The sequence below is a fragment of the Gymnodraco acuticeps genome, unplaced genomic scaffold (assembly GCF_902827175.1).
Source record: "Gymnodraco acuticeps unplaced genomic scaffold, fGymAcu1.1, whole genome shotgun sequence".
Lineage (NCBI taxonomy): Eukaryota > Metazoa > Chordata > Actinopteri > Perciformes > Bathydraconidae > Gymnodraco > Gymnodraco acuticeps.
In genome coordinates, this window is record NW_022990326.1 from 13,353 (window position 1) to 29,069 (window position 15,717).

At 40.8% G+C, this 15,717-nt stretch overlaps 1 protein-coding gene across 1 annotated transcript; it reads left to right on the forward strand.

The window, feature by feature from the left end:
• The first annotated feature begins 399 nt into the window (after positions 1-399).
• Positions 400-15,464, forward strand: LOC117550664 (tetraspanin-8-like). Its single transcript, XM_034223141.1, has 6 exons — positions 400-589; positions 4,218-4,289; positions 6,795-6,911; positions 11,317-11,391; positions 11,793-11,888; positions 15,160-15,464. Exons 1-6 carry the CDS (start codon positions 530-532, stop codon positions 15,337-15,339), a joined length of 600 nt encoding a protein of 199 aa, XP_034079032.1. The 5' UTR covers positions 400-529; the 3' UTR covers positions 15,340-15,464.
• Positions 15,465-15,717: the final 253 nt, after the last annotated feature.

Consider the following 15,717-nt stretch of genomic DNA (forward strand, 5'->3'; position numbering starts at 1 on the left):
GTGTATATTGTTGTACATGTTCTAAACGGTATATGTATGTAGTGGAGTATAATACAATTGCAGACAAAAGTAAATTACATTAAAACAAATAATAAAGTCAATAAATGTATTTAATTGTTATAATTATTGCTGTATGAATGCCTTCATCACTTCGATGTTGCAGCTGGTAGTTTTCATTTCTTAATTAATTGTATTATATGATGTGTAATTACATGATTACATTTTCTAATATTAATAATATAAATAATTGTTTACTTTATAATCAACATCATCATTATTGTACAAATAATACGTTTATTTTAAATAGTACAAATGCCCCCCCCCTCCCAAATCTGCCCTACTTTTCGTTTCTCGGAAATCCTAACCACGCCTCCTCCTCCTTATAGTAAGCCTCCGCCCCTTATTGGTTTTCCTTAAAAACCGCTTCACCCCAGATCCCTCCTCACTGTGCGTCGCCGGTGTTGTTGTATTTTCACGCTTTTAAAAACAAATTGACAGTATTTTTGTTTCATTGGAATAGCCATCAAACATGGCTCATGTCAACATTTGCGTCAAACGGCTTCTGACCATCTTCAACATCTTCTTTGCGGTAAGTTTGAATAATAACCTCAAAAAAGTGGCCGGATCTCTGGAATAGAAACTGCGTAGTTTCGGTTTAAAACGTAATTGTAACTCTTAAACCGGCTAATAATGTGTGTTTTATTGAACTCATTTATTGTATTTCATTCTGTAACAAACATGGGTACAATCCTATTTCCCTTGATTGACTTTTGACTCTTATAAGTTTACTTTTTAAACGAGTGCCATACTCCATTAACATTTCAATATATTTTGTAATAAAGTGCATTTATTCCTCCTCCATTTGACATACAACTTATAAAAACAATTAAATAGAATACATTACTAACTCTCAAAAGGTTCGGCTTTAATACATTTTAGATTATTTAGGTTGTGTGTGTGTATTTATAATGTGATCAATAACCTCCTGTATAAATATCAGAGTCTGTTTGGTGACTTAGAAATAACAACAAAAAAGCATAAATGTTTTATTATGAAATCTAAAATCACTGTTTCTTGGTCATTATGTGTTTTTATATAAAATAAGTGACTCAAAGCGATGAACCATGTTGTGTTTTTTTTAAAGGTGTATCTGTGTTTAACCAAAACAAAGCCAACCTTTACTTGCTTTATTGTGTAATTTTAATAATTGTTTGGCAATTAAATACATGTTCTGTCTGTTTTTAGGTAAACAAGTACCGAAGTAAAAGATTAAACCATAAAATAATAGATTTTATTTGTTATGAAAGTGTCTTAAAGGGTTAAATAAAACAGATGTATTATATAGGTGTATTTTAATATGTAGTGTCTCTACTTTAAAGAGTTCTCTCCTGCTGATGTTCAGGTGTATATCAGTATGTAGTGTCTCTACTTTAAAGAGTCCTCTCCTGCTGATGTTCAGGTGTACATCAGTATGTAGTATCTCTACTTTAAAGAGTCCTCTCCTGCTGATGTTCAGGTGTATATCAGTATGTAGTGTCTCTACTTTAAAGAGTCCTCTCCTGCTGATGTTCAGGTGTATATCAGTATGTAGTGTCTCTACTTTAAAGAGTCCTCTCCTGCTGATGTTCAGGTGTATATCAGTATGTAGTGTCTCTACTTTAAAGAGTCCTCTCCTCTGATGTTCAGGTGTATATCAGTATGTATTGTCTCTACTTTAAAGAGTCCTCTCCTGCTGATGTCCAGGTGTATATCAGTATGTAGTGTCGCTACTTTAAAGAGTCCTCTCCTGCTGATGTTCAGGTGTATATCAGTATGTAGTGTCTCTACTTTAAAGAGTCCTCTCCTGCTGATGTTCAGGTGTATATCAGTATGTAGTGTCTCTACTTTAAAGAGTCCTCTCCTGCTGATGTTCAGGTGTATATCAGTATGTAGTGTCTCTACTTTAAAGAGTCCTCTCCTGCTGATGTTCAGGTGTATATCAGTATGTAGTGTCTCTACTTTAAAGAGTCCTCTCCTGCTGATGTTCAGGTGTATATCAGTATGTAGCGTCTCTACTTTAAAGAGTCCTCTCCTGCTGATGTTCAGGTGTATGTCAGTATGTAGTGTCTCTACTTTAAAGAGTCCTCTCCTGCTGATGTTCAGGTGTATATCAGTATGTAGTGTCTCTACTTTAAAGGGTCCTCTCCTGCTGATGTTCAGGTGTATATCAGTATGTAGTGTCTCTACTTTAAAGAGTCCTCTTCTGCTGATGTTCAGGTGGATATCAGTATGTAGTGTCTCTACTTTAAAGAGTCCTCTCCTGCTGATGTGCAGGTGTATATCAGTATGTAGTGTCTCTACTTTAAAGAGTCCTCTCCTGCTGATGTTCAGGTGTATGTCAGTATGTAGTGTCTCTACTTTAAAGAGTCCTCTCCTGCTGATGTTCAGGTGTATATCAGTATGTAGTGTCTCTACTTTAAAGAGTCCTCTCCTGCTGATGTTCAGGTGTATATCAGTATGTAGTGTCTCTACTTTAAAGAGTCCTCTCCTGCTGATGTTCAGGTGTATGTCAGTATGTAGTGTCTCTACTTTAAAGAGTCCTCTCCTGCTGATGTTCAGGTGTATATCAGTATGTAGTGTCTCTACTTTAAAGAGTCCTCTCCTGCTGATGTTCAGGTGTATATCAGTATGTAGTGTCTCTACTTTAAAGAGTCCTCTCCTGCTGATGTTCAGGTGGATATCAGTATGTAGTGTCTCTACTTTAAAGAGTCCTCTCCTGCTGATGTGCAGGTGTATATCAGTATGTAGTGTCTCTACTTTAAAGAGTCCTCTCCTGCTGATGTTCAGGTGTATATCAGTATGTAGTGTCTCTACTTTAAAGAGTCCTCTCCTGCTGATGTTCAGGTGTATATCAGTATGTAGTGTCTCTACTTTAAAGAGTCCTCTCCTGCTGATGTTCAGGTGTATATCAGTATGTAGTGTCTCTACTTTAAAGAGTCCTCTCCTGCTGATGTTCAGGTGTATATCAGTATGTAGTGTCTCTACTTTAAAGAGTCCTCTCCTGCTGATGTTCAGGTGTATATCAGTATGTAGTGTCTCTACTTTAAAGAGTCCTCTCTTGCTGATGTTCAGGTGTATATCAGTATGTAGTGTCTCTACTTTAAAGAGTCCTCTCCTGCTGATGTTCAGGTGTATATCAGTATGTAGTGTCTCTACTTTAAAGAGTCCTCTCCTGCTGATGTTCAGGTGTATGTCAGTATGTAGTGTCTCTACTTTAAAGAGTCCTCTCCTGCTGATATTCAGGTGTATATCAGTATGTAGTGTCTCTACTTTAAAGAGTTCTCTCCTGCTGATATTCAGGTGTATATCAGTATGTAGTGTCTCTACTTTAAAGAGTTCTCTCCTGCTGATGTTCAGGTGTAGATCAGTATGTAGTTTCTCTACTTTAAAGAGTTCTCTCCTGCTGATGTTCAGGTGTAGATCAGTATGTAGTTTCTCTACTTTAAAGAGTCCTCTCTTGCTGATATTCAGGTGTAGATCAGTATGTAGTTTCTCTACTTTAAAGAGTCCTCTCTTGCTGATGTTGGTTTGTGTGTTTTTTGAAACCATGTCAGGAAGTCATGTTGTGACCACAATGAGAACAGTGTGTTTTATGCTAAAAACGGAAGTAACAGCTTTCCTGTCGCGGCGTTGTTTTGCACGGTGAAGATTCGACTCTTAATAAATCTGGATTTGTGTTTCAGATATTAGGCATGAACTGTTTTTTAAATAATCAGATAAAAACGGTAGAAATGATATTTAAAGGACTAACACTGCTGAATGACCTTAAACATGACTTGGACTGTCTGTACTATAACATATTTGTATTTAAGTTTTGTCTGGTTTTTAAGGTTTTAATGCCACAAAAAGTTACTGGTGTTGTGACTCAGATATTATTAACATGCTGTTCTAAAAAATCTGATGACGTAATACGAACAAGGACTTTTGAAACGGCTTGAAAAATGCTCTGGTGGAATAACTCTGATAGTAAATGACCTTAAAAATTACAAGGACTTGATAAGATAAGGGGAACTTAAAATGAATTACTTTAAAATAACATTTCATTAGGGCAATTTGGACATTTTATTACCTTAAGAGATTATATAATGTCGTTGTGCAGCATACAGAAAAAAAACTCAACATGCAAAGAAATGGATCAGAGAAAACCACAATTAAAATTATACTTTGTTTTGTTTCAGGTTATCGGCGGTCTCATCATCGCCTTCGCATTCCTCGGGCAGACACTGAGCTCCAGCCATGGAGGAGGAAAAGTAAGCATATCAGAATGTAGTGTCTCTACTTTAAAGAGTCCTCTCCTGCTGATGTTCAGGTGTATATCAGTATGTAGTGTCTCTACTTTAAAGAGTCCTCTCCTGCTGATGTTCAGGTGTATATCAGAATGTAGTGTCTCTACTTTAAAGAGTCCTCTCCTGCTGATGTTCAGGTGTATATCAGTATGTAGTGTCTCTACTTTAAAGAGTCCTCTTCTGCTGATGTTCAGGTGTATATCAGTATGTAGTGTCTCTACTTTAAAGAGTCCTCTCCAGCTGATGTTCAGGTGTATATCAGTATGTAGTGTCTCTACTTTAAAGAGTCCTCTCCTGCTGATGTTCAGGTGTATATCAGAATGTAGTGTCTCTACTTTAAAGAGTCCTCTCCTGCTGATGTTCAGGTGTATATCAGAATGTAGTGTCTCTACTTTAAAGAGTCCTCTCCTGCTGATGTTCAGGTGTATATCAGAATGTAGTGTATCTACTTTAAAGAGTCCTCTCCTGCTGATGTTCAGGTGTATATCAGAATGTAGTGTCTCTACTTTAAAGAGTCCTCTCCTGCTGATGTTCAGGTGTATATCAGAATGTAGTGTCTCTACTTTAAAGAGTCCTCTCCTGCTGATGTTCAGGTGTATATCAGTATGTAGTGTCTCTACTTTAAAGAGTCCTCTCCTGCTGATGTTCAGGTGTATATCAGTATGTAGTGTCTCTACTTTAAAGAGTCCTCTCCTGCTGATGTTCTGGTGTATATCAGTATGTAGTGTATCTACTTTAAAGAGTCCTCTCCTGCTGATGTTCAGGTGTATATCAGTATGTAGTGTCTCTACTTTAAAGAGTCCTCTCCTGCTGATGTTCAGGTGTATATCAGTATGTAGTGTCTCTACTTTAAAGAGTCCTCTCCTGCTGATGTTCAGGTGTATATCAGAATGTAGTGTCTCTACTTTAAAGAGTCCTCTCCTGCTGATGTTCATGTGTATATCAGTATGTAGTGTCTCTACTTTAAAGAGTCCTCTCCTGCTGATGTTCAGGTGTATATCAGTATGTAGTGTCTCTACTTTAAAGAGTCCTCTCCTGCTGATGTTCAGGTGTATATCAGTATGTAGTGTCTCTACTTTAAAGAGTCCTCTCCTGCTGATGTTCAGCTGTATATCAGTATGTAGTGTATCTATTTTAAAGAGTCCTCTCCTGCTGATGTTCAGGTGTATATCAGAATGTAGTGTCTCTACTTTAAAGAGTCCTCTCCTGCTGATGTTCATGTGTATATCAGTATGTAGTGTCTCTACTTTAAAGAGTCCTCTCCTGCTGATGTTCAGGTGTATATCAGAATGTAGTGTCTCTACTTTAAAGAGTCCTCTCCTGCTGATGTTCATGTGTATATCAGTATGTAGTGTCTCTACTTTAAAGAGTCCTCTCCTGCTGATGTTCAGGTGTATATCAGTATGTAGTGTCTCTACTTTAAAGAGTCCTCTCCTGCTGATGTTCAGGTGTATATCAGTATGTAGTGTCTCTACTTTAAAGAGTCCTCTCCTGCTGATGTCCTGGTGTATATCAGTATGTAGTGTCTCTACTTTAAAGAGTCCTCTCCTGCTGATGTTCAGGTGTATATCAGAATGTAGTGTCTCTACTTTAAAGAGTCCTCTCCTGCTGATGTTCATGTGTATATCAGTATGTAGTGTCTCTACTTTAAAGAGTCCTCTCCTGCTGATGTTCAGGTGTATATCAGTATGTAGTGTCTCTACTTTAAAGAGTCCTCTCCTGCTGATGTTCAGGTGTATATCAGTATGTAGTGTCTCTACTTTAAAGAGTCCTCTCCTGCTGATGTTCAGGTGTATATCAGAATGTAGTGTCTCTACTTTAAAGAGTCCTCTCCTGCTGATGTTCAGGTGTATATCAGTATGTAGTGTCTCTACTTTAAAGAGTCCTCTCCTGCTGATGTTCAGCTGTATATCAGTATGTAGTGTATCTATTTTAAAGAGTCCTCTCCTGCTGATGTTCAGGTGTATATCAGAATGTAGTGTCTCTACTTTAAAGAGTCCTCTCCTGCTGATGTTCATGTGTATATCAGTATGTAGTGTCTCTACTTTAAAGAGTCCTCTCCTGCTGATGTTCAGGTGTATATCAGAATGTAGTGTCTCTACTTTAAAGAGTCCTCTCCTGCTGATGTTCATGTGTATATCAGTATGTAGTGTCTCTACTTTAAAGAGTCCTCTCCTGCTGATGTTCAGGTGTATATCAGTATGTAGTGTCTCTACTTTAAAGAGTCCTCTCCTGCTGATGTTCAGGTGTATATCAGTATGTAGTGTCTCTACTTTAAAGAGTCCTCTCCTGCTGATGTTCAGGTGTATATCAGTATGTAGTGTCTCTACTTTAAAGAGTCCTCTCCTGCTGATGTCCTGGTGTATATCAGTATGTAGTGTCTCTACTTTAAAGAGTCCTCTCCTGCTAATGTTCAGGTGTATATCAGTATGTAGTGTCTCTACTTTAAAGAGTCCTCTCTGTCTTCAGGTCGAGGGTCGGGACACTGGCCTGATCATGCTGTATCTGTTTGGATCCGTAACCATGGTGATCGCTGTGCTGGGAGCCTATGGTTCTCACAAGGAGAACAGAGGCTGCCTGATCGCTGTGAGTATAAATAATAATAATATCAAATATATAAAACGCTTCCTCTGTTGAAACTGCACAGCTGTTCCACTTATATCCTGTATCATATTGTGTAAAGTTGTATATGATCAGACGGTGTTATTGCACATCAGGGGCTTTCCAGTCCGTGAAAAACCTGCGGTATCTCTTCATGAAACATCCCGTCACTGAAGGCGCTTTCTTTCATATTTGGCATTATTTAAATCTGAATTCCTCTTTTGAAATCCCTTCTTCTGTGTGAAAGCGGATATGAGTTTATTTCAACATCTCTTGCGACTAAATCTTCATTTTCCCCAGCGTTCCTCACAGGATATCGATGATACTTGAACTTTACAGAACGTTACAAAATCTGCAACGCCTATTCGGGGAAAACTACAAAAAAGTGATTTCTGATTTTACTGCCTGTTCTCTGAAACATTTAGTCGTTAATCTGACTTTAGATTCACAGAAACACCGTCTTTCCTTTTGACTATCCCCGCATGGTTCTGCGTCCGTACAGTCATCATAAGAAGTGTAATAACGTTGAGGAAATGCAATCATTTCATTTATTTTGTAATTGATCTGTTATTTTGAAGGCTACAACACTTTCTCATTTGCTTTATATTCAGAGAAAGTGTTCAAAATAATCTGAAAAACATTGTATTATTCAAACAACTGTCGTAGCAGCTTTAAAATCAGCTGTGGTCCAGAGAGAAGTAACAAACGTACAGCAACACAATATTCGTATTAAAAGCACTAAAGATCCTTTATACTTGCAATCATGACGTCTCCTCCAAAGAGCACGTCCTGTTCAGAGCAGTGACGTGCGGTGAGGTTCGTGGCTGGTGAGGCACGGACTCTTTCAGAGTCAGATTTACAAATATTATATTTTGACCTTAATCGAAATGTTCGGTTATTTTCAAAAGCTTTTTTTAGTCTGATGCTTCGATTCATTTTAAACAGACCGTTCAACAAAAGGATACCCAACATCTAAATATTAGATTGTTCTTTCTTAGTAAGATCCCATGTTCATTACAATTATGGTCTCACCTTGACTTGAAGATGAAGTCCATGCTCTCCTTCTGGACAACAATCTACATTACTTTTTTGTAAAAGTCCTCCTTATCTTCCTCTCGTTTCAAAAGTCTAGCTTGTTGTTACCGTCTCTGCGTAGAATAACAGTAGCAACAAGAACCTGTGGGCTCACGTGCGCCCCCTTCAGTGCGGCAGAGGTTATGGCTGCCTCCCCTGGTGCTTTTTTCATTGCCGTTGTATGATGAGACCAGCGAGCCTAAATATCATATATACGTGAAATAAGTTATTTAGAGACTATGGATGGCGAGGATAAATGTAATAGAGGGATCTACAAACATTACATTAGTGACATACAGTGAGATGGTGCAGGCATGCGCTTAGGGCCCGCTTTCCAGACAGTTTCTGTGGGGTGACGCATTCTGAGGTGAGGCAGAGCTCATCTGTGCCTCACCTCACCACACAGTAACTGGCTGGAGCGCGCTCACAAAATAAGTGCCCGCGCTACATTAGTGCCCGCGCTCCAGCCAGTTACTGTGGGCTTACGTGAGGCAGAGCTCGTCCCTGCCTCACTCCTCATCGCTCCCATGTAGTTGTAGCGGAGCTCGGCCAATTTGCTGATTTTGACTATAAAAAGCGATTGGAATCAAACAGAAATCACACTTACAACACAGATCAGTGGAGACATTTTATTATTATTTGGTTTTTCTTTAGTTGTTTTTCCGTTACATTGGAGTATGACAGGTGAGGCTCTGCCTCTCCTGACTGCACGTCGCTGGTTCAGAGTGAAACAGGCTCTCTTTATAGAAGGATATCAAAGCAGATTTACATTACAACAGCATTCTGGGAGTCCAGCTGATACCCCCTCTGGCACTGTGTGCAAAACCATCACACCCTACAAGACAATGGGACATACAGAAACCCCTCTGGCCCAGTATGCAAAACCTCACCCCCTAAACACGTCAGTTGACCACACATACGTTTAAAGGGGACCTATCATGCAAAATGCACTTTTGTACGTCTTGTATACATGAATATGTGTCCCCGGTGTTCCAGGGAACTCACCCAGTGTCAGAAAACACAACCCTCTCTTTTCCTCCATACCCAAATCTCTAAAAACGGGGCTGCAACGGATCTGACACAGATTTGAAATATCTCTGAAGTCAGAAACGGGGAGCTCCGCCTATGGCCTACTCTCCACCTATCAGGGGAATGAGAGGTTGCGTGGCATGGTAACAGCATGGCAACAGCATGGCAACAGCATGGCAACAGCATGGTAACATGATGCTCGTGCCCCGCCCCCCTCCTTTGCAGGGGGGCGTGGTCAGCTGCAGCTCATTTGCCACAGAATCAGCCCTTGTGAAGACAGGGCTGGAATAGAGCGAAATGAGGCATGGCTAAAATGCAGGATCTGTTTGGTATTTTGAAAAAAAAACTTCACAGACATGTTTTATATAGGTATGGCCCTACAACAGGGGTTCCCAAACGTTGCCATGCCAAGGACCCCCATATAGCATTATCCTCTGGCGGGGACCCCCCTGTTGCAATTTTTTAGTCTAACCCTTTTTAAATGATGTGTACAAGTGCCTCCCGATGGAGCATGCAGTGTGTTGCCACTACATTTGGGGCCTTCTGCCTGATCAAAGCTGTCACTCCGCTTTCTTTGCCTGTCATAGCCCCCCTGCCCCATCTGAACACTGTAGGAGCAAACACAATAGTGGTGGCTTAAAGCCCACCTCTGTTCCGCGCCGTCCTTAGATGAGCCTGGTCAGATTTAATAAAAGGAGTTTAAAACACCGGCATAAAAGTTATAACAATAATCTGATTTTAATACAGTAAAAAACACAATACGAAATACAGAGTGCCCTGAAAACAGAGCACTCCGGGCTCTTTTCATTTTGCATGAAGAAACAACAGTGTATATGGACATATTTGGGGCGGAGATGTGTGTCGGCTCTTCCGTCCCATTTTACTCCTAAGCGAATCAGAGAGTCCGTGGGGAGGAGATTGGGTCGGTTGCTCACTCCCCTAGGTGTTCCTACTGGTTGGATTCACTTTGGGTCGGGCCCAATACAGCGAATCAGAGTTCTGGGAAAAAGTATTTTTCTTCTGAACAGAGCGTGACAGCCTCAGAACTCTACAAGGTCAGAATCACTTTTTATCTTATACCTCGGTTAACTCCTTTACTTTCCCAAGGAAGATTTCACACAAACTATTCCTTCCCAAACAATCAAACATTGTACACAGATATATTGGTGCTTGGGATTATATTGGCCCCCAGAAAGAACCTTGAAAAGAACATGTGTGTGTGTTAGTGAGGGGATGTGTGTGTGTGTGCTGATAAGCGGAGGCGTGTGTGTTGCTGATATCTGGGTCAAGGAGTTTATGTGTGTGTGCTGCATGGAGACAGGAGGTGTGTGTGTCTGCTGATGGGAGGAAGTGTGTGTGTCAGGATCTCTGGGTTATGGAGTGTAAGTAAGAAGGTTTATATATATATATATATATATATATGGGTTACTTTAAAACAGTCCCAAATAATACATGTTAACTTTAATACAGTTTAGAACAATATCTGTTTGCTTTAACACACACCCACACAACGAGACCAGTCAAGTCCGTTTGAGATGATGTACTCATCTCAAACTTGGAAATGTCTCTTCCTGTGGTCCTACCTTCCAGTGCTTTGCAAAATAATATTTCCTCAACAAAGTTGTCTTCTGAAATAAATCTGATGCATGCAAGCAATTCTGCGACATTTGCTACCGTGCTCTCATCCAGCTGCAGAGCGAAACATTCACTCGCTCTCACTCGCTCCAAAAGCTGAGCAGATACTCAGTTTCACTCTCAGTAGCGGCAGCTCGATTCTGATTGGCTTGAAGGGCGGTCGTGTGATTCAAAAACAAAAAAATATTAAAAGATTGGCATCAAAGGACACATAGATTGATAGATATGCAGTTAATAATAACATCTTAAAAAAACAAATCCTGTTTCCCTCAAACTTTGCGTGGCCCCCTCTGGCGCCCCCTGGCGTCCCGGGGGGATCGGGGCCCCCACTTTGAAAAACACTGCCCTACAATATATTATTCAAATCTAGCATGATAGGTCCACTCTAAGGTTCACTCCCAAGAGATGACCTAATCAGAGAAACTAAGGTTAGCAATGTTAACACATTTGATCGCACACTTTCCTTAACACAACCCCTCATGTCCCTTCAGTGAGAAAAGGGCCAAACGTCATTAAAATGTTGATGGATTTGGTTGAAGTCCCTTAGTTCTACTTAACATCACTATTCCTCAGAAACCTCACTGACTTCTTTACAAACGGTTCAGGTATCTGTGTGGGTCTATATTCACTGTGTGTTCCTGTTTCTCTGCAGTTCCTGGTCTGTATGGTGATTGGAAGTCTGATCATGCTCCGCTGCGGGATCCCTGTCGCCACCGCGCGCCCCATGGTAACAACAACCGGCTGTTTGTTCTGCGAACAAGATCAATATTTACTAAAAACACAGAACTTCTTGTACTGATTATCACAAAAGGACAATAACAAACGTCTTCAAACAGCTAGAGCTTAACAAAAGTGTTGAATGTATTGAGTAAACAAGCTCAAGGTCACATGTTAGAGTTGAAAGCCGTTATATTTCTAATTAAAAAATATATCCACTGACAGAAATGTGTCTTTTTTAAAAGCTTTTAAATTAATTTGTTATAAGTGAGTTTCTCCTAATGGAAGTGTTTTGGGTCGCCCATCGTAGTTTTCTGATTTTTATTTTTTATTTTATAATTGTCTTTTTATCAAGTTCTGTAAATTGTTAATATATTTTTATAATTGCTCTCTTTGTGTGTTTTCTTGCAGCTGGCTGATTATTTTGAGCAGAAGTTTAGGACGGCTCTGCCTCTCGACACGGCGTCACGCGAAGACAGGCACATGGCTGAGAGCATACAGCAGGAGGTAACACACACACACACACACACACACACACACACACACACACACACACACACACACACAGGGGTGTGTTGCAGTCAGGTTTGAACAGGAACTAATAATAAAATCGTTGGAGTTATTGTTTTATTAGTTCTAGGCAGAAAACAGGGGATCTTATCTTCCCGTATTACGACACACGGGTTTTATTCAAAGGTAAAATAATAAAAAGGAACGTTTACGAGAAATAATCCAAGAAAAAATACTGAATTGTCGACTGCTTTGTGCTTTTAGATTAAGAGAGACATGTATGAACACGTGGTTCTGTTGTCTGCGTTGCAACAGGAGAAGAAGTCGGTGAAACGTCACTGACGTCACGGCCTCTCCTAAACATCCAGGTGTCTGCAGCTCAAATTCAAATCTAGAGGAAGAAGATTGTTTTATGATTTGACTCACAAACGGCCTCGACCCGGAGGTCAGGGCGGTTTGAAAGAGGAAGAACAGAAACTGAACAGAAACTGAACAGAAACTGAACAGACCCGGAGTCATATTTTAATTGAGTTCCTTCATTTCTTCCTCCAAACTCTGAAAGAACAACACTTTTTAAATGGTTTGGTAAAGTACGAGGCAAATACTCTCTTAAAGGGGACCTGTTATTTAAAATCCTCTTCTTCATGTCTCTTCTTCATCAACATGTGTCCCCTCTTCTTCATGTCTCTTCTACATCAACATGTGTCCCCTCTTCTTCATGTCTCTTCTACATCAACATGTGTCCCCTCTTCTTCATGTCTCTTCTACATCAACATGTGTCCCCTCTTCTTCATGTCTCTTCTACATCAACATGTGTCCCCTCTTCTTCATGTCTCTTCTACATCAACAGGTGTCCCCTCTTCTTCATGTCTCTTCTACATCAACATGTGTCCCCTCTTCTTCATGTCTCTTCTACATCAACATGTGTCCTCTCTTCTTCATGTCTCTTCTACATCAACATGTGTCCCCTCTTCTTCATGTCTCTCCTACATCAACATGTGTCCCCTCTTCTTCATGTCTCTTCTACATCAACATGTGTCCCCTCTTCTTCATGTCTCTTCTACATCAACATGTGTCCCCTCTTCTTCATGTCTCTTCTACATCAACATGTGTCCCCTCTTCTTCATGTCTCTTCTACATCAACATGTGTCCCCTCTTCTTCATGTCTCTTCTACATCAACATGTGTCCCCTCTTCTTCATGTCTCTTCTTCATCAACATGTGTCCCCTCTTCTTCATGTCTCTTCCACATCAACATGTGTCCCCTCTTCTTCATGTCTCTTCTACATCAACATGTGTCCCCTCTTCTTCATGTCTCTTCTACATCAACATGTGTCCCCTCTTCTTCATGTCTCTTCTACATCAACCATGTGTCCCCTCTTCTTCATGTCTCTCCTACATCAACATGTGTCCCCTCTTCTTCATTCTCTTCTACATCAACATGTGTCCCCTCTTCTTCATGTCTCTTCTACATCACCATGTGTCCCCTCTTCTTCATGTCTCTTCTTCATCAACATGTGTCCCCTCTTCTTCATGTCTCTTCTACATCAACATGTGTCCCCTCTTCTTCATGTCTCTTCTACATCAACATGTGTCCCCTCTTCTTCATGTCTCTTCTACATCAACATGTGTCCCCTCTTCTTCATGTCTCTTCTACATCAACATGTGTCCCCTCTTCTTCATGTCTCTTCTACATCACCATGTGTCCCCTCTTCTTCATGTCTCTCCTACATCAACATGTGTCCCCTCTTCTTCATGTCTCTTCTACATCACCATGTGTCCCCTCTTCTTCATGTCTCTCCTACATCAACATGTGTCCCCTCTTCTTCATGTCTCTTCTACATCAACATGTGTCCCCTCTTCTTCATGTCTCTCCTACATCAACATGTGTCCCCTCTTCTTCATGTCTCTTCTACATCAACATGGGGCGTGGGGAGGGGCTCCTTGTTTTCATCTAAAGTAACAGACAGAGAATCAGCACTTTTGAAACAGGGCTGAAACAGAGGGGATTATGGGTAATGCTGCAATGATCTGTTTGCTGTTTCAGCCAATCAGAGACAGGCTCTGGATATATCTGAGACCTGTGATATATTGATGAGAAACAGCAGAATATGGGACTTTTTTATCGAGAATTATCTGGAGAACATGGCGCCCGTATCCAAGATGTCTCGCAGACGTAAACAACAACGTTTGATACTCAGATTTCTGGAGTCATTAAACCGTTTTTTGAGGAACAGAAACATCGTTTTCCGGCATCACGTTAACATTTTACGGGAAAACCTGCATTTTGGTTTGAGGGCGCAGACTCCCTAAAAACACAAAACATCACAAGCATTAATTAGGAGGGAAGAGATGGGAGTTTGCACAGTAACCTTTCTTTAAAATATATTTGGGTTTTCTGCCTTTCTTTTCATGCATAAGCCTTTGTGTTGTTGGTGCGATCCCTGAGCTCCAGGAAACGCCCTGTGCGACCGGTTTCAGAGCTAAAAATAGCCGTGAATTATCTACAGAACTAACGAGAGGACTTTCCACTGCAGAGACCAACAGGTTTTATCTGTGAAGCCTCACCTCCTTTCACTTTGACGTCCTCATCGCAAACAACTGGAAAAACACACAAACTATTTCATATGTCAGAAATATAATGTCGTGGATCAAACTGGCCAAATGAATTAAGTGCAAAACAAGCATGAGGTGTGGATGTCAGTTGTATCAGTAGTGTAAATGCAGGGTGAGGGTTGCATGGACATGTGTGAGTGTTGAAGTGCACAAAGTGAAGCAACTCATAGCATACTGGACCGAACCGGGTGCCTGCAGGAGAAGCAGAGGGAAGACAGAGAGGCTTTGAACAGCTGCAGGGCGCCAGGCCAGGTGCCCTGAGTTACTGCCTCTCCAGATGAACCCACAGGGGCGTCCAGCTCTGAAGACTTTTTGAGACTTTAATTGATAAATGTAAACACACAAATAAGGCTGCAAGTATGTAAACAACGAACGGCACATTAATAAAAACTAAAACAATTGTATAGATTTTTCCAGATGTAAATATTTGTCCCAAGTGATGCATTCAAGGACCGTCGGAAAGATCTGATCCTTTTTTCTGTATTTACGGAAAATGGGCATGGTGTCATTTTAGATACATTTTTTAAGAAAAACCTACTTTAGGCCCTGCTTCTTCTGTGGTGTTTGAGCTGCAGTGCTGATTTTTATATCTTCTTCTGTGGTGTTTGAGCTACAGCGCTGTTAATTTCTTCTTCTTCTTCTGTGTGTTTTAGCTGCAGTGCTGCGGTCTGTTCAGCTACAGGGACTGGGAGGACAGCATCCCCGACACGTGCCTGTGCAGCGCAGCCGAAGCGAGGGAGGGGATCTGCCAGGACGTCTACACCGTGAGTTTCTGCAACATTATAATATATTTAATAAGGATGCTCCGATCGATCGCCGATATTCACTCTTAATAGTGCTCTCTATAAAGGCCGATCAGGAGAGCTGATCACATGACGTAAAACGGCGGTACTACAATTTCAGTATCAGTCCGTGACGTCACCGGAGCATGGAGACACGGAGACTAAAGCTTCCCTTGTAACGTGTTTATATGGATCTCTTAAACAGACTGTGAGGAGTCACAGCACAACCTGGCCGAGAGGGGGGGGGGGGCAGGATGTGTAACGCAACACAAATTGAGAGCATCATTGCGAAAGGGAGTGCAGCAAAATAATCGTTTTATTTCGATTACGCTGTTTTCGTAATCGTTGCAAGCCAAAATCGAGATTGAAATACGATTTAATTGCGCAGCCCTAGCTGCGAGTGTCACTCCACGGAGTTCACTCCGTCAC